This window comes from Callorhinchus milii, unplaced genomic scaffold (genome assembly GCF_018977255.1).
Source record: "Callorhinchus milii isolate IMCB2004 unplaced genomic scaffold, IMCB_Cmil_1.0 Scaffold17, whole genome shotgun sequence".
In the NCBI taxonomy this organism is placed as follows: Eukaryota; Metazoa; Chordata; class Chondrichthyes; order Chimaeriformes; family Callorhinchidae; genus Callorhinchus; species Callorhinchus milii.
Window position 1 is genome coordinate 707,543 of NW_024704758.1, and position 19,513 is coordinate 727,055.

A 19,513-nucleotide genomic window follows, 5' to 3' on the forward strand; every position below is an offset into this window, starting at 1 on the left:
TGTCCATGGCTGCCTGGCAATTCCCTCCCTCCCTCCAGCTCGGCGTCGTGCTCGGCCACTGTCAAGCGCTCTGGTACGCTACCCGGCATGAGAGGCGATGTGTAAATGCAAGTTGTTGTAGTGAAGCCTGGCACCCTGGGCTCCTCACACATGGCTGGCTGTTTAGGGGCCGTGCCCCCACTCCTCCGCTCAGCGCCCCAAGTCCCAACCTTCCTGAGACTCCAACCATTTCATCTTCACAATGTTAAAATCTCACAGAGTCATCGCTGATTCACATACACACACAGCTTCACCCTCAACCGCCCACCGCACCCCCCCCCCCACACACACACAGCTCCCCTCACACAGCCCCCCACCCACACACACAAAGACACACACTCAGCCCCATCCCCACACACACACACGGGGCCCCCCTCTCACACAATCACCCCCCCGCACCTAAACCCCCACACACACAGCCCCCACACACATACACAGCACCCGCTCCCACAAACACACAGCCTACCCCCCACACACAGCGCCCCCCCGCCCACCTCACATACACAAAAACACACACACAGCCCCCCCACATGTGCTCGGATGTTATGTATAGCGAGACAAACAGAAGCAGGAAAACCCTCCTTTGAGCTGAGTGGAGTTGAGGTACCAATCAACATTTATTGTATTTATTCCATAAACTTATATACACAAAAGATACAGCACAGACTTAGATCAACTATTCTTATGGGTTTCAATATACAAAGGTGCAGTTTTGTACATGAGAATCTCAATAGCAAACCCCACACAAATATATGAAAGTGGAAAAATTCACACCATTAATCAGAAAAGGATTCCAGTACACTATATAAAAACACACAAAAAAAAAAGGTGTTTTTGTTCTCTTTAATAAACTATCAAGTTACCAGCGATAACCGCAGAAAACGTGTCAGATTTTCTACAATAGTACCTGCTGCTCTCGGAGTCACTGTGGACAGGACAGAATAGGACACGGAGTCCCCCGGACCAGACTGTGAGCCCCTCTCTATCGTTCATCTCCCCACTTCTCTGCCATTCACCCGTTTTCCCCCCCACCCACCCCCAACCCGGTACACGGTAATTCCCCTTTTAGGAGGCAGTTTTTCACCCAAAGAATAATGGATATCTGGAACTCTCTTCCCCAAAAGGCTGTGGATGCTGGGTCCATTTAGATTTTCAAGACTGAGGTGGATAGATATTTGTTCGGTCAGGGTATCAAGGGATATGGGGCAAAGGTGGGTAAATGGAGTTAAGATATAGATCAGCCATAATCTGATAGAATGGTGGAACAGGCTCGAGAGACTGAATGGCCTCCTCCTGTTCCTATACTTGTATATTTATTGTGAGACCTTGTTTTGTGCAAAATGGTTGCACTAGGCTAGAGTTGGGGCTGGGGTTAAGGTTGTGGTTGGGGCTGGGATTGGGGCTGGGGTTGAGGCTGGGTCAGGGGCTGGAGCTAGGGTTCGGGCTGGGCTTGGGGGTTGGGGCTGGGCTTGGGGGTTGGGGCTGGGCTTGGGGGTTGGGGCTGGGCTTGGGGGTTGGGGCTGGTTTTGGGGTTTGGGCTGAAGTTTAAGTTGAGGCTGGCATTGGGGCTGGCGTTGGGGTTGAATAGGGCTTGGGCTAGGGTTGGGCTGATTTTGGCGCTGGGGCTGACGTTAGGTCTGGGGTTGGGGTTGTGGTTGGGGCTGGATTTGGGTTTGTGATTGGGGTTTGGGCAGTGGTTGGGGCTGGAGCTAGGGCTGGGTATTGGGCTGAGGTTGAAGCTGGGGCTGACGTTAAGTCTGGGGTTGGGGCTGGGTTTGGGGCTGATGTTGGGACTGGGGCTGGGGTTGTGGTTGGGGCTGATGTTGGGGCTGGGGTTGGGGCTGGTTTGAGGGCTGATGTTGGGGCTGGGTTTGGGGGCTGATGTTGGGGCTGGGTTTGGGGGCTGATGTTGGGGCTAGGGTTGGGGTCTGGGTTTGGGGCTGATGTTGGGGCTCGGGCTGGGGTTGTGGTTGAGACTGATGTCGGGGCTGATGTTGGGGCTGGGGTTGGGGTTTATATTGGGGCTGGGGTTGGGGTTGTGGTTGGGGCTGATGTTGGGGCTGGATTTGAGGTTGTGGTTGGGGCTGGATTTGGGGTTGGGGTTTGGGCTGTGGTTGGGGCTGGAGCTAGGGCTGGGACTGGGGTTGTGGTTGAGGTTGATGTTGGGGCTGGAGTTGGGGTTGGGGCTAGAGTTGGGTTGGGGCTGGGGCTGATGTTGGGGCTGGGGTTGATATTGGGGCTGGAGTTGGGGCTGGGGTTGGAGTTGGGGTTGGAGTTGGGGTTGATATTGGGGCTGGGGCTGATGTTGGGGTTGATATTGGGGCTGGGGCTGATGTTGGGGTTGGGGTTGATATTGGGGCTGGGGCTGATGTTGGGGTTGGGGTTGATATTGGGGCTGGGGCTGATGTTGGGGTTGGGGTTGATATTGGGGTTGGGGCTGATGTTGGGGTTGGGGCTGATGTTGGGGCTGGGGCTGGATTTGGGGCTGATGTTGGGGCTGGGGCTGATGTTGGGGTTGGGGTTGATATTGGGGCTGGGGCTGATGTTGGGGTTAATATTGGGGCTGGGGCTGATGTTGGGGTTGGGGTTGATATTGGGGCTGGGGCTGATGTTGGGGTTGGGGTTGATATTGGGGCTGGGGCTGATGTTGGGGTTGGGGTTGATATTGGGGCTGGGGCTGATGTTGGGGTTGGGGTTGATATTGGGGCTGGGGCTGATGTTGGGGTTGGGGCTGATGTTGGGGCTGGGGCTGGAGTTGGGGCTGATGTTGGGGCTGGGGCTGATGTTGGGGTTGGGGTTGATATTGGGGCTGGGGCTGATGTTGGGGTTGGGGTTGATATTGGGGCTGGGGCTGAGCTGGATCACAGACAGTTAGCAGCTGTTAGTTGCTGCACCAGGAATGGGTGATATGTTGTACACTCAGACAGTCGTTCTCATGAAAGACAAACTACTGTGTTGCTGATATGGTACCAGGATCCTGACACTGACTAGAGAGGGGAGAGGGGAGCCGGTAACCAGGTCGTAAACTCAACTATCAACTCGTAACTTGTCATCCCGTCCCATCACCGCCTGGTCCTTACTAACCCAGTGACACGTCACATCACATCAAACAACGGTAACCTTCCCAGCAAATCTGGGAATATTTACATTTACATTACAATACGTGAGATGGGACCACTGGAGATCACAGCAAGAGACACACTCACACACTCAACCACCCCCACCCCCACACCTCCACTGCTCCATCACACACCCTCACTCCCCCCTCCATACGTACACTCTCACAACTTTTCTCACACATGACCCCACCTACCCCACACACACAAACCCCAGCTTGGTGCAGGTCAGTGTTTACAGAGATAGAATCAGCTGGCGTGTCTGTGTGTGTGTGTTGGGGGTTTGGGCGGTGTAGAGGGCTGAGGGTCACAATTGCAGTGTGTCTAAGTGCTATCAGTGCACACAGGGAGGGGATCTGTTTGATGGGGAAATGAAAGATATTCATCACCACAACAGGACTTGGGAGCACCAGCAGGGGCCAGTGACGGGGAAGGGGCGGTTGTGTGGGTGGGGTCGAATTCTGGAAGGATAAGATTTAATGGTCTGAAAGGGCAGAGACCCAGGTGGGGTGGGGTAGAGCGTGACAGGGTGGGGTGGAGAGGAGATGAGGAACAGGTTGGAGATGTGAATACTGGATCCATTCGGAGATGGATAGATATTTGTTAGGTCAGGGTATCAAGGGATATGGGACAACTGGAGTTCAGGTACAGATCAGCCATGATCTTACAGAATGGTAAAACAGGCTCGAGGGGTTGAATGGCCTACTCCTGTTCCTATGGCCCTATTTTTTCCTGTGGGACAAGCTCCCTCCAGTGACGAGGTGTTCTGAGGCACTGGATTGAGTGGTCCCCCCAATGACAGGGGTTCTCCAGTTTCCGTGGCATCGTGGCCCCCGAGGGAGCAGAAGGGAGAGATGCTCTCTCTCTCCCACCCACTCCACCCCGCCTGCGGACAATCTAGGTCAACCCTTCTCTCTCAAGGCTTCACTAAACAAAGCCAGGCTTGTACCAAGCTCTGAAGGGAACTGTGCCATCCCGAGTCCGATTACTTTACAAAGAGCTTGACTGATGATTCCCTCCCCTTTCTCGCAATTTCGCCCCCCCTCCCCCCACACCCCGCCGTCCCACCACCACCCTCCGCCCCCACAATCCCCACAGGACAGCACAGCATAGCAAGCCTGTGTACAACACCACTCTCTCTATTTTTGGTCAGCTGGGTGTCTGACACATGCGGAAACCCCATCATCATGCGCTTAAGTGTATCCAAACCGAGCTGAGAATTCCATGCATCCAACATACACATGGAAATCCCTGAGATAGGTTGTTCTAATGGAATGCGCTCTCTCTCTCTTTCCCTGGAGGAACGCATCCTGCTTACCTAAAATCCCGCAAGTATTAGGCTCAGATTGGCAAGAGCCAAGGCTTGGGGACCCCAAAATGTGCGTTGGGGTAACTGCTGGAGTCTAACCAGGTAAAGCCGCACAGCTTGCCATTGATAGCGCTGTCTGGCAAGCGTTCCCGCTGTTCTCAGCAAAGCAAAGCGTTGTATTGAGTGGGTGTCTTTCTGTGAGGCGGTACCTCCACTCCGATGAAGGCACCCATTCTCTGCACCATTCACTCACTCACACACACACACACACAAAGCCAGCTCCACTCTCCGGGCAACAGCCGCGCTTTCTCATTCAAGCTGTTTTTTTTTTAAAAAGACATATTAAAAACCTCTATTTTATCCGACAACAAAACAAAATGGAAAAACGAGAAAAGAGCCGTCTACCCCCCAGGGAGGGAGGTGGGGAGAGAGGTGGGGGGAGGGTGTGGGGGGTGGGGGGCTCATAAACCAAGGTCGCCATGGAAACTTGCTCAACACTGTCTCCGCTGGCAGCTGATCGATGGCCTATTGTGCTTCTCTCTCTGCTCCTGGCAGCAAATGCCATCCTCCACCCCCCCCCACCGTTAGATGTGCTTTGATACAGGAAGGGTGGGGGGGGGGGGGGAGGCGGGCGCGCAGAAGGTGACATGATCCTGTGAGGAGGGCCTATTTCTCTCTCCCATCCCCCACCTCAGGTCCTTTTGCCCCCTTCCCCCCCACCCCCAACCCCACCCCATCCACCATTCTCTAGTGTTTAATTATAGGAAATCACTTTCCTATTAAATTTTCATTGGGTTTGCACTGAAGTTTGCTCCCTGCGGCTCGTGATTTATATGCCGTCCCGTCACTGATTTATGCTACTTCACTTCCCAGGAATATTTCATTTAATAAGATAAGAATCAACACTTTCTGCTTCCAGCATCTCCCTGGGAACCTGTTCATATATTTATTACTCGTTTCTGGGTTTACTTTGTTTTAAAATGGGGGGGTGGGGGGGAGGGGGGCGTGTGGTTCCTGGGGGAGATCGGGAGGGGGAAGGGGGGAATGAAAGATTTTGATAACGTTTATAAGATCTCTTCCCTTCTAAACCCGGAGCCCGAGTAAATCTCGTTCTACTCTCTCCCCGACAATAGTCAAACTCCCACCTCACAAGAGCGCCCCCTACTGCATCAGTGTGAGAGCTGCAGTCCGCGCATCCTCTTGTGGCTCTCTCTCTCTGGTCTCTCTCTCTCACGTTGTCTTTTTCTCACTCTCTGTTTTTCTCTTTGTCCCTGTCTCTCTCTCTCTCGCTCTCTCCACGGTTTCTATCCCTCCACCTTACCCATTCCCTCTGCATCTTCAGATCGGGCCTGAAGACCTTCCTCTTCAACCGTGCCTACGGTCACCTCCCCCTCCCTCCTAGCTTGTGCCATGTCAAGTGCTCTGGGACGCTACCCTGTGTGAGGGGCGATATATAAATACAAGTTGTTGTTGTTGTTGGGGCCAGTTACTGATATAATATGAATAATTTAATAGTAACAATATGTTGTCTCATATCATACCCACAGAAAGAGGTTCGAAATGACCTAAAGATAATTGCACTCGCAGGTTATTGAAGCGACCAGAGGGGATTTCATTCCATCTACCCCCCACCATAAACTCTGAAAACATTTCCCCTCTCGCAGGAAAGTCTGCCCCCCTCCCCCCCACATCTATATAAAAATCACTTTATTCCCCTTTAGAGGGCTGTTTTTCCAGAATGTTGCCAGAACAACGGATCATAGGAACTGGGCAAACAGGGACAGGAGGCCATTCAGCCCATCAAGCTTATTCCACCAATTAACTGGATTTTAGCACATCATTTTATTCCAATCCCTGATGTCCTTGTAATCCAGAACTAACCTGCTATCATCCTCCTGCTCCCCCTCCTCACTCTTTCTCTCTTTCCCCTCCCATAAAACGTCCAGCAATTTCAATGAATTAGTCACTTTATCTATGAAAAAGGATATTGTCAATTTATAAAACTGTACACCAGAAAAGTCGCTATGAAAAGCTTTAGAATCGTTTAGGTTTCCCAGGAAAACGTGTTATCGATTAAGAGGACAAACGGTCATTAAAAAAAATGGTATCAAAACTAAACGCACATTATCACATGATTTTTGTAACGGTTTCTGTTTGTCTCTGATTGTTTGTGCATCTCTCTGTGTGTCTTAGTTGTGCATTTCTGTCTGTGTGTTTGTTGTGTGTACGTCTCTTGAATATCCGTAAATCTCTCTCTATCTGTGTCTGGGAGTGTCTGTGAATATCTCTCTTCCAGTCTCTGTGTGTGTATGTCCGTGTGTGTTAAGATCTTGTTAAATATCATGCTTGACATCCAACACAACAATTAAGAACAATCTACCGAAAACAGCAAGTAAGACGTCAGAAAAATAGAAAATCAGTTAGCGATTAACATCAGGAGCCAACGCCTGATCAGAATGCACATGTACAAAAATTCCAGTTGATGCCTAGAAATCCGTCCGACTCTCTGCTTCACACAGAGTCTGTGTGCGAGAGATAGAGGATGAACACACAGTCCACAAGTGGGTTCACACCCCCCCACCCCACCCCCTCGCCCACGGCAACGTTTCAATTAGCGGGCACTGTTTGTACATGATTACTTCCTGGGCCTTTTGTGTTGCAAATGACCACGAGGAGTTACACTACAACCTCAACATTCAGCACAGCAGCCAACAAGGGGGGACTGAGTTAGACTGTGGTGGGAGGGATGCGCGGTGGGGGGGGGGAGAACTCATGGAGACTGGCCCTGAAGTGCCTTTACTTCAGCTGTGGCATTTTTACACTGTCAAGCGCTCTGAGATGCTGCCCTGAGTGAATGTTGTTTGTTGTAGCTGTGGATTTCCTCCTTCTCTCCCCCACCCAGGGCTCACTCAGCCTTTTAAATACTTCTCAGTCGCATCTCTGATACCCTATGAAATAGCTCTCTGGCCTGCCTGCAGGGTTCACACCCTCTCACCTGCCCACCACTGCTTCAGGGCCGGACTCCATCCCGGAATGTGGGTCAGGAAGGGAGTGAGTGGGGAGGGGGGGGAATGGAAGCACAGGGGTTCCCAATAAAATGTGGGGATCATTAATAATAATCCTTGCATTTGACACTGCACCTTATCACCTCTTCAAAGCACTTCACAGGATATACTGTCAAGTGCAGTGATTGTGTATTTTCTGGGCGAAACGTATAGTCAATTCACTTCACATTATCATTCACTGCACAAATGATGTGTTTGACTGATAAGGGATGGGTGGGGATTGGGGAGGGTGGGTGGGGGGGGGGGGGGCTGCTTGGGTTTAAGAGATGCTAAACATCAAATAAAGGGGCCGGACAGAGTGATTAGCTTCACGATGACCTGGCACATGGTGCGTTACTAAAATGGTCTCCGATCCCCCACACAGCCTCTAACCAGCACGACTCCATCGAGTGTGTGGGTGCCCTCTCCATGCGAATGCCAGCCTTGCTGGGTGGGGGAGTGGTCATGGTGGTGTTGAGTTGTGTTGGGCTGGAGTGGGGTGTGTTGGGTTGGGCTCTGTTGCGGTGTGTTGGGTTGGGCTGGGGTGGGTTGGGCTGTGCAGGGGTTGGGCTGTGCTGTGCAGGTGTGGGGCTGGGTGGGTAGATCAAATAGCTGTGCTGAATATTGATTATCACTGTGTAACATGGCAGCATCCAATATGGCGGACACTAGGTCACAGGTCCTGCACTCGCAACACAGGTGAGCCACAGTAGGCGGGAAAGTGGACGGAAAGTGATTAAAATCGGGTTTAACTGTTTACAGAAAATGACTAGACATTGAACGAGAAATCGAGTACACTGTGGCCCCAGCGCTCAGCTCAGGACGGTCACTCCAACCAAGCGCTGACACCAGAAACAAAGATCCGAGAGCAGGGGAAGGTGAGGAGGTTTTGACGGACTGACTGAGTGTTTCCGGCACAGCGTCAGGCAGGCTGGTGACGGCTGGGCTGAAGCCTCCGGCCTTTTAGCTCTCGCGGTTCCAGGTTTCATCCTCCACACCAGGGTAGTCCGCAGGGCTGCCATTGTTAGCCACATTGACCTGCAAGTGATTACCAGGCAATCTAACTGAGAGAGACTTACAAACACACACACACCCTCACACACACACCCTCACACACAACTTCACACACCCTCCTCACACACACACTGCCACACACACACACACACCATCCTCACGCACATCCTCACACAGACACCCTCACGCATACACCATCCCACACACACTCACACACACACTCACACACCCTCCCACACACGCACCCTCACACTCTCACAAACACTCACCCTCAAATATGTACCCTCACACACACACACACACACACACATCACATACATACTCTCATACACATCCTCTCACACACACCCTCCCACACACACACTCATGCACACCCTCACGCATATCCTCACACTCACACACATCTCCCCTATTCACACTCACACACACCCTCACACTCTCACAAACACACCCTCACGCACACACCCTCATACACAAACACCCTCACATACACACTCTCATGCACATCCTCACACACATCTTCACACACACCTTCCCACACACACTCCCGCATACACACTCACACACCTTCACATACACCTTCCACACACCCTCACACAAACCCTCCCACACACACAACTTCACACTCTCACAAACACACACCCTCACACACATCCTCCTACACACACCCTCACGTACATACTCTCATACACATCCTCACACACATCTTCAACAAACACACCCTACCACACACACACCCTCAGACACACACCCTCACACACACACACTCATACATATCTTCACACACCCACACCCTCTCTCAAACATCCTTACGCACACTCCCTCACCCACACACTGTCTCACACACACATAGACACTAACACACACCCCCAACAATAATAACACCACACCCAACACCTATTAGACAGAATAATCGTCAGTCAGACCTCTCTGCCCCCACCCTTTTGAACTCCATCCCACAGTCCCTTTGCCTCGCTCCCTCCCTTGCCTCCTCAAGGCTTCGTCTCAAGACCCTCACCTTCGACCGCCCTCCTACCCTTTACCCTCCCCGCTCTACGCTCCTCCTGATCCCAGCCCCCAGCTCAGGTCCAAACCCCTGACTGTCCAGAGTCTTGGTACATCCTCCCGAGGTGAAAGGAGCTGTGTAAATGCAATTTATTGCTGTTGTTGTCTGGAAATGGGCCAGCGTACCTTGCAGTCCTCCACATGCACGGCACTGTAGCCGGAGTAATTGCCGGAGGGGGAGCTGTTCTCTTGGAGGGTCTTCAGACCAGCCTGTGCCGACTGCGTCTTGGTCATCTCCATGCCCTCCTGTGCCAGGTGTTGGGCATCCAGCTGCTCCAGCTCCAGCCGAGACAGGTGGTACACAATGCCCGCCCCGAACGAGTCGCCCACCACATTGACCGACGTCCGTAAGCGATCCCTAGGGGGTGGGGGGCGAGCACACACACACTCGCACAGTTCCTACCGACTCCCCAGCTACCACACACACAACACACTCACACGCGTGTAATATAATATAATAATCCTTGCATTTGATATACTGCCTTATCACATCATTGAGCAGGCTCAAAGAGCTTGATATTATAAAGTGGATTGACTGTGTTTTGGTTGTGAAACCTGATAGCCAATTGCGCACAGCAGTGTTCCATAAACAGTCGTGGATTGAGCGACCAATTTTTTTTAAGGAATCATTATCGCTTGAAAAGTGATCCACCAATCGACTAACATCCAGGTTCCTACTTACTGCAGGGGTGAGTGGAGTAAGGAAACTTACCCAAAGTTTCGCCCTGCCCAGGCATCAAACCCAGGTCCGCTCGCTTGTGAGGTGAGTGCACTAACCAATACTCTTAAGGGGCTTTGCCTACACCCATACATGCACACTCGCACATACCAAGCCCTCCCCTCCCCCCCCATCGGGCTCATTCCAGCCTCCAACGCAACCCCCAAATCCAGACCGCGTTTTGATAGAACAATGTGCTACTCACAGGAGCCAGTCCACAGCGACCAGCAGACTGATGTCCTGGGTGGGCAGTCCCACGGCGGTCAGGATCAACAGCATAGTGACCAGCCCAGCACTGGGGATACTGGCAGCTCCCACACTGGCCAGCGTTGCTGTCAGACTGCAGCACACACACACACACAGCATCAGCACAGGGTAAACATCAGCACACACACAGCATCAGCATCAGCACAGGGTAAACATCAGCACACACACGCACACACACACACACACACACACAGCATCAGCACAGGGTAAACATCAGCACACACACAGCATCAGCATCAGCACAGGATAAACATCAGCACACACACGCACACACACACACACACACACATACACAGCATCAGCACAGGGTAAACATCAGCACACACACGCACACACACGCACACACACAGCATCAGCACAGGGTAAACATCAGCACACACACACACACACACACAGCATCAGCACAGGGTAAACATCAGCGCACACGCACACACACAGCATCAGCACAGGGTAAACATCAGCACACACACACAGCATCAGCACAGGGTAAACATCAGCACACACACACACACAGCATCAGCACAGGGTAAACATCAGCGCACACGCACACACACAGCATCAGCACAGGGTAAACATCAGCACACACACACACACACACACACAGCATCAGTACAGGGTAAACATCAGCACACACACACAGCATCAGCACAGGGTAAACATCAGCACACACACGCACACAGCATCAGCACAGGGTAAACATCAGCACACACACGCACACAGCATCAGTACAGGGTAAACATCAGCACACACACGCACACAGCATCAGCACAGGGCACAACACACACACTCTTCCCCTGTACCCCCCGCCCCACAGACACACAGACACACACCTGCACACACACACACCCAGACATCCACACTGACAGACTCACAAACCTTCAGCGCGCACACACACCCACAGACATACCCACCCCCGCGTGCACACACCGATACGCACAACAGACACACACCTGTACTCCCATAGACACACGCGCAAACAGACACACACACCTCCACACCCCCCGCACATGGAGATATCCACAGATTCCCCCCCACAGACATACACTCACCCCCACCTCCGCAGACATCCCCCTCCCGTGTACACACCATTCCACAGACACCCCTGCGCCCACACACCCCACAAACATCCCCAAAGATATCCGGCACACACACCCTCCCACACGCACACAGACACCCCCACCACCCCGTGTTTAGAAGCTCACTCCCCCACATCACTGTGGGACTGAACCAAGGTCAGCCCGGAGGTGGTGGTGGTGGGGGGGAAAGAGGTCACACCACACAATATGGCGGAGGTGATGGTGAGGTGAGGCGCTGACCTGACGGTCACGATCTGCCCGGCGTCCAGGTAAATGCCATTCATCTGGGCGATAAAGATGGCGGCCACTGCCTCGTACAGCGCTGTCCCGTCCATGTTGATGGTAGCACCGACCGGCAGCACAAACCTGGTCACTCGCTTGTCTATTCCCAGGTTTTCCTCCAGGCACCGGAATGTCACCGGGAGAGTCCCAGCACTGCAGCCAATCACAAGGTCACTCAGCATCCCCCAGTCAGGCTTCCCTCCCCACTCCTCATCCCTCACCCCTTTTCACCTCCCCTTAATCTCCCCTCCACGCACCTCCTCACATCCTCCCTCCCAACCCTTCCACTTGATTGCCCTCACCTCCCACTCACCTATCCCTCCCCCTCATCTCCCCCACTACCTCACCTCCCCATCTATCCCTCCCCATCACCTCCCCCGTCTTCTCATCCCCTCACTTCCCACTCACCCTCACCCATGCCACGCTCCCTCCCTTGCCTCCTTCAAAGTATACCTCAAGACTCGTCTTCAATTACGCCTTCGACCCCCCTCCTACCCCTATGTTCCTTGCCTTCCACGTCTTCTGATCCCAACCCCCAGCTCAGGTCCAAATCCCTGACTGTCCAGCCCAGGACATCCACCCAACGTTCATAGAATCATAGAATTATACAGCACAGAAGGAGGCCATTCGGCCCATCGTGTCTGTGCCTGCTCTTTGAAGAGAGCTTCCAAATCCACCCCACTCCCCCGCGCTCTCCCCATAGCCCTACAAACTTGTCCTTCCTAAATAATTATCTGCTTCTCTCGTAAAAGTTGTTATTGAATCGGCTTCCACCAGCCTTTCAGGCAATGCATTCCAGATCCAAACAACTTGCTGTGTGAAAAATGTTCTCATCACCTCCTCTCTGTTTCTTTTAACAACTATTTTAAATTAGTGTCCTCGGGTTACCAAACCACCCGCCAGTGGAAATAGTTTCTCCTTGTTCACCCTATCGAATCCCCTGACAATCTTGAAAACTTCTATTAAGTCTCCTCTTAACCTTCTCTGCTCCAAGGAGAATAATCATAGCTTCTCTACCTCTCCTGATAATTGAAGTCCCTCATTCCTGGACCAAGCTGATAAATCTCCTTTGCATCCTCTCTAATGCCTTGACATCCTTCCTAAAGTGTGGGGCCCAGAACTGAACACAGTCTCTCGCTGAGGCCTATCCAGTGTTTTATAAGGATTCATCATAACTTCCTGACTTTTGTATTCTATACCTAGTATCCAGTATGCGTTTTTAACAGCTTTATCTACCTGCCACCTTCAAAGATTTACTTATATGAAGCCCCTAATAATAATTAGTGGTCCTAATACTGACCCTTGGGGGACACCACTGCACACTTCCTCCAGTCAGAACAACAACTGTTCACCACCACTCTCTGCTTTCTGTCCCATTCAGTTCTGTATCCGCTGCCACTGTCCCTTTAATACCGTGGGCTTCTATTTTGTTTACACGTCTCTTATGCGGCACTTTATCAAACGCCTTTTGAAAATCCACATAAACTACATCAACTGCACTACCTTCATCCACCCTCACCGTTACTTCATCAAAAAACTTGATCAGGTTTGTTAGACATAATAATAATGATCCTTGCATTTGATATTGCTCTTTTCACATCTTCTCGACGTCTCAAAGCGTTTCACAGAATAGACTGTAAAGGAATTGACCGCATACTTGTGGGTGAAATGCGGCAGCCAATTGCACACAGCAGTGTCCCACAAACAGTCATGGATTGAAAATGACCAATTTATTATTGTTTTTTGTTTTGGAGGGATTATTATTTGGAGGGACATGATTTGCCTTCAACAAATCTGTGTTGATTGTCCTTTATTAACCCATATTTTTCTAAGTGAAAATTTATTTTGTTCCGGATTATAGTCTCCAGAAGTTTCCCCACTACTGACGTTAGGCTGACCGGCCTGTAGTTCCCAAGTTTATCCTTCTGCCCCTTTTTGTACAGGAGAGTAACATTTGCAACTCTCCAGTCCTCTGGCATCACCCCGGTATCCAATGAGGATTGAAAGATTGTGGCCACAGCCTCCGTTATTTCCACCCTTACTTCCCTCAATAACCTAGGATGCATCCCGTCCGGACCGGGTGACTTATCTACCTTGAGCACCGACAACCTTTTTAGTACCGCCTCTCGATTTATTCTTATCTTATCCAATTTCTCTCCCCTCTCCTACGATATTGTGGCATTGGCTGCATCCTCTTCTTTTTGGCTGCATCCTCTGAACTCCTCTCCCTCTGGCCTTCAACCCTCACCGACCCCTCTTCTCCTCTCTCCCTCCTCCACAATATCCTCTCCTCCACACTCGATACTCTTGCCCCCATCACTTCCCGCACTGTCTCCTACTCCCGCTCCTCCCCCTGGTACACCACCCACCTCCGCTCACTGAAATGCCAGGTGCGGGCTGCTGAGCGCACCTTTGTCAAATCCGGCTTAACGGTCCACCGACAAATCTGGCTGGACCTCCTCAAAATTTACCGCTCCACTCTAGCCTCGGCCAAGTCGTCCTTCTACTCCAGGATAATCCTGGAGGCGAAGAACAACCCCAGGCTACTGTTTTCCACCACATCCCGACTCCTCCGTCCCCCCCGCCACCCCGCGCAGGTCATCTCCTCCAACCTTCACTGCGAGGAGATGCTGGATTTCCTTGAATCCAAGATCAAGGGAATCCGCTCCGCGGTCACTTCCCCTCCAACTTCCACCCACCACCCACCCCTTCCCTCCCACACTCCGACTCCTACCCATCCTCCCCTACACACCTTCGTACCCGTTTCCCCACCCTCTGTCACTGAACTCATCCTATCCCTAAAACCAACCACCTGCTCCCTTGACCCCATCCCCACTCCACTCCTTATCTCCCAGCTCCATTTTCTTGCCCCACACATCACTGACATCATAAACCTGTCCCTCTCCTCTGGCTCTGTCCCCATTCCATTAAAAACTGCCATCATCACGCCCACCCTGAAAAAACCCTCCCTTGATGCGTCGCAGCTATCAAGCTACCGGCCCATCTCCAACCTCCCCTTTCTCTCCAAGGTCTTGGAAAGAGTTGTCGCCTCCCAACTGCGCTCTTTCCTCTCCACCCATTCTCTTTTTGAACCCCTTCAGTCAGGTTTCCGTGCTGCTCATAGCACAGAAACTGCCCTGGTCAAGGTCACCAATGATATCCTGACCATCTGTGACCAGGGCTCCCTCTGTCTCCTCGTCCTCCTCGACCTATCGGCAGCATTCGATACGGTCGACCACGCTATCCTACTCCACCGCTTGTCCTCCCACCTCAACCTTCAAGGCACTGTCCTTGAATGGTTTAGCTCTTACCTTTCCCACCGTCTTCACTTCGTCTCAACGAATGGCTTCTCCTCCACCCCCCGTACTGTCTCATGTGGTGTCCCTCAGGGCTCTGTCCTCGGTCCCCTCCTCTTCACCCTCTATATGCTCCCCCTCGGTGACATCATCCGCAAACATGGGGTTAACTTCCACATGTATGCGGATGACACCCAACTCTACCTTTCCTCCTCTACTCTCAACTCCACGACCACCGATGTCCTGACAGCCTGCCTGTCCGACATCGAGTCCTGGACGAGAGACAACTTTCTTCAGCTCAACGTGCGAAAAACCGAGGCCCTCCTGATTGGCTCACGTCAGCGCCTCCGCACCTCAGGCGCTGACACCATCAGCATCCAAGGCTGCACTCTCCACCTCTCAAAGCCAGTCAGGAACCTCGGCGTTTTGTTCGACCCTGAGCTGTCCTTTCTCCCTCACATCCGCACCACAACTGGCACCGCCTTCCATCACCTCCGGAACATCGCCAGACTACGGCATTACCTCACCCCTCACGCTGCTGAAACCCTGGTTCACGCCTTTGTCACCTCAAGGCTGGACTATGGGAACTCTCTCCTCGCCGGCCTTCCCGCCACCTCCCTCCACAAGCTGCAGGTCATTCAGAACTCTGCAGCTCGTGTACTGTCCCGCACCAGACACCGCGACCACATCACACCCACCCTCGCTCGCCTCCACTGGCTCCCCATCCCCCAGAGGATTGATTTCAAGATCCTCATCCTCACCTACAAGGCCATTCACGGCCTTGCTCCCTCCTACCTCTCCAACCTACTATCCCCCTACCTACCTGCCCGTACCCTCCGTTCCTCTGGCTCCGGTCTGCTCCACGTCCCCCGCCCCAACCGCCCTACTATCGGTGGTCGGGCCTTCAGCCTCTCAGCCCCGAGGCTCTGGAACTCCATCCCCCAGTGCCTTCGCCTTGCTTCCTCCCTTTCCTCCTTCAAGGCCGGTCTCAAAACCTTTCTCTTTGACCGTGCCTTCAGCTCCCCTCTCGACTCTCTTCCTCCTCCTCGCTCCCTCCCTTCCCTCCCCTCACCCTGACCATTTCCCCCTCCTCTCTCCCTCCCTTCCCTCCCCTCACCCTGACCATTTCCCCCCTGCTCGGGTCATGACCCAACTGTGCAGCGCCTTGGGACGTCCTCCTGACGTGAAAGGCGCTCTATAAATGGAATCTTGTTGTTGTTGTTGTTGTTTTGTGAAGACAGATACAAAGTCCTCATTCAGTATGTCAGCCATGCCCTCTGCGACCACAAGAAGACTTCCTCTTTGGTCCCTAATTGGACCCACCCTACCTTTGACTAACCTTTTATTCTTTATATGCTTATAAAATACATTAGGGTTCCCTTTTATGTTACTTTTATGCTAATATTTTCTCATACAATCTCTTTGCTCCTCTTATTTCCTTTTTTCAGTTCTCCTCTGTAGTTTCTATATTCTATTTGACTATCTTGTGATATTTTGGACCTGACATTATGAAACCGAATGATGTTGTGATCACCATTGTCCAGATGCTCTCCTACTGAAATCTGCTCCACCTCATTCGCCAGAACTAGATCCGGCACTGCTTCCTTCCTCGTTGGGCTGGAAACGTACTGATCCAGAAAGTTATCCTGCACACATTTGAGGAATCCTTCCCCCTTTTTGCTCTTTACGCTGTTATTTTGCTAGTCTATGTTAGGAGTATTGCGTATTCTCAATACTCTATTGGTTTTGCATCTTTCTGAAATCTGCTTGCACATTTACTCGTCTATAGGCTTCCCACTATTTGGTGGTCTATAGTACTCACATTGTTGTTATTGTTAAGGAGTGAGTGACTGACTGACCTGGAAGCGGTGCCTAAGGCTGTGATCCAGGCCTGGAAGATGCCCCCGAGGAAGGAGAAAGGGTTTTTCCTGGTGATGCCGAAATAGATGAGGGGGAGGAATATGCCGCCGTGAATGATGAGGCCAGTCACCACCGTCACCATGTACATTCCCAGCTGCCGGGCTACCACCTCCAGGTCTTCAATAGCCACGATCTTCCCGCAGATCAGACTGCCGATACCCAGCGGGGAATACCTTACAGAGACAGGCAGACACCGAGTCATCGTCATAGGGAAACCTACCGCTCAGCTCAACCCAATAAGCTGTCCTCATGCCTATTAATGCAGCCTAGACACAGAGATGCCGAGATTCATTGTGCATATCAAAACAGTGCAGATATCAGTGCTTTGTGTGTGTATGTGTCTCTCTCTATCACTGTCTGTTTCAGTGGGGACCAACCTTTATGTTCGGCCAACAAAATAAATGTTTCTTGATTGAATGCTTCTTGATTTATACCATTGATCAAGAAATATTCAATCAAGACAAAATTGAAAACACACTTGCGTTTGAACACCGACTTATCGAGACTCATGTGAATGTTTAGGGGAGCCCCGCTTGATGGCCCCGCGGGCCACTTCTGGCCCATGGGCCACAGGTTGGCCACCACTGGTCTATTTGTCTCTGTGTGTGTCTCTCTCTGTGTCTCTCCGTATATTTGTCTCTCTTTTGTTCAAGGGTTGACATGTAGGCCATGCAGATAGTCAGCATGTGGTTACACGGTGTTAGCTTCGGACACAGAGAAGTGGGTTTAATTGTCTCTGGGTCTCCCGGGGGGGAGGGGATGACACCGGGAGGGGCAGGCACCAGGGGACGGGGCAGCATTGGGAGGCAGGGCCAGCATGGTAGCCATTCTTACCACATGATTAGTAAGACCAGCTTCATGACGATCTCATTCAGGATGTTGAAGAAATCAACCATCAGCTTCGCCTGATCCCCCATCCTCCCCATCGTTACCCCAAAGGCAATGAAGAAACCAATCAGACCTGTAAGCGAGAAAGTGCACTGAGCCAAACACCCAATACCCAACACCCACACATACACCCACAAGGACACCGACACCCCACCAACACACACCCACTCCAACACCCACAAGCACACCCACACCAACACACACACCCACACGCACACACACAACACCCACAAGCACACCGACACCCACACCAACACTGTCACCCACACCAACCTCCACACCAACACCTACACATACACAAAACAAGCAACACCTACAAGCACACACACAACACCCACAAGCACACCGACACCCACACCAACACTATCACCCACACCAACATCCACACCAACACATACACAAAACAAGCAACACCTACAAGCAACACCAACACATACACAAAACCCACCACCAACACCTATACCAACACCCACATGCACACCCTCACCAACACCCATACCCTCAACAACACCCATACCCACACACCCACCCACACCAACACCCAAATCAATAACTACATCTACATCCGCACACAAAGCAATACTCACACCAAAACTCAACACCCACAACAAATACCCATACCAACACCCACACCAACAAACAAACAGCAACACCCGCCAACACAACAACATCCACACAAACACACAAAATCCACCACCAACACCCTCACCAACACCCACACCTACATCCACACCAATAACTACATCAATCACCATACCAACACCAAACACCCACACAAATATCTACACCATCACCCACACCAACACCCCTCAACAACACCCACACCAGCACCTCACAACAACACCCAACTTCCAACACCCACATCAAACTCCCACACCAACACCCACACGAAGAACCACACCAATGACCACACTCACACCAATACTCACACCCATATGCACCCACCCACACTCTCACCACACCCAACACCCACACCATCACCCACACCAACTACCACACACACCCATCCACCAAAACCCACACCAACACCCACGTCAATACCCACACCAACAACCACATCTAAAGCCACACCCAACACCCACACCAACACCGGCATCAACACCCACATCAACACCCAACACTGACACCCACATCAACACCCACACCAACACACAACACTTACAACCAACATCAACAACCAACACCCACACCTAGATCCATACCTACACCCACACCCTTTCCAACACCAACATACACACCCACACAAACACCTACACCAACACCCATACCAACATCCACATCCATACCAACACCCACACCAATGCCCCACAACAACACCCACACCAACAGCAATACCCCACATCAAAATCCACACCCAACACCTACAACCAACACCCACACCCACACACAACCACACCAAAATCAACACCAACACCCATACCAACACATACACCAACTCCCACACCAACACCCAACATTCACAACCACCACCCACACCAC

At 51.8% G+C, this 19,513-nt stretch overlaps 1 protein-coding gene across 1 annotated transcript in view; it reads right to left on the reverse strand.

Annotated features, from left to right (window-relative positions):
* Positions 1-8,056: 8,056 nt before the first annotated feature.
* slc1a2b (solute carrier family 1 member 2b) overlaps positions 8,057-19,513 on the reverse strand; it is a 53,019-nt gene continuing 41,562 nt past the window's right edge. The window contains exons 6-11 of the mRNA XM_042341423.1: positions 17,981-18,107; positions 17,086-17,319; positions 11,889-12,083; positions 10,511-10,645; positions 9,714-9,945; positions 8,057-8,546 (exon numbers count right to left, since the gene is read on the reverse strand). Coding sequence (XP_042197357.1) covers positions 8,472-8,546; positions 9,714-9,945; positions 10,511-10,645; positions 11,889-12,083; positions 17,086-17,319; positions 17,981-18,107 — 998 coding nt within the window. The 3' untranslated portion in view covers positions 8,057-8,471. The remainder of the gene's footprint in view (positions 8,547-9,713; positions 9,946-10,510; positions 10,646-11,888; positions 12,084-17,085; positions 17,320-17,980; positions 18,108-19,513) is intronic.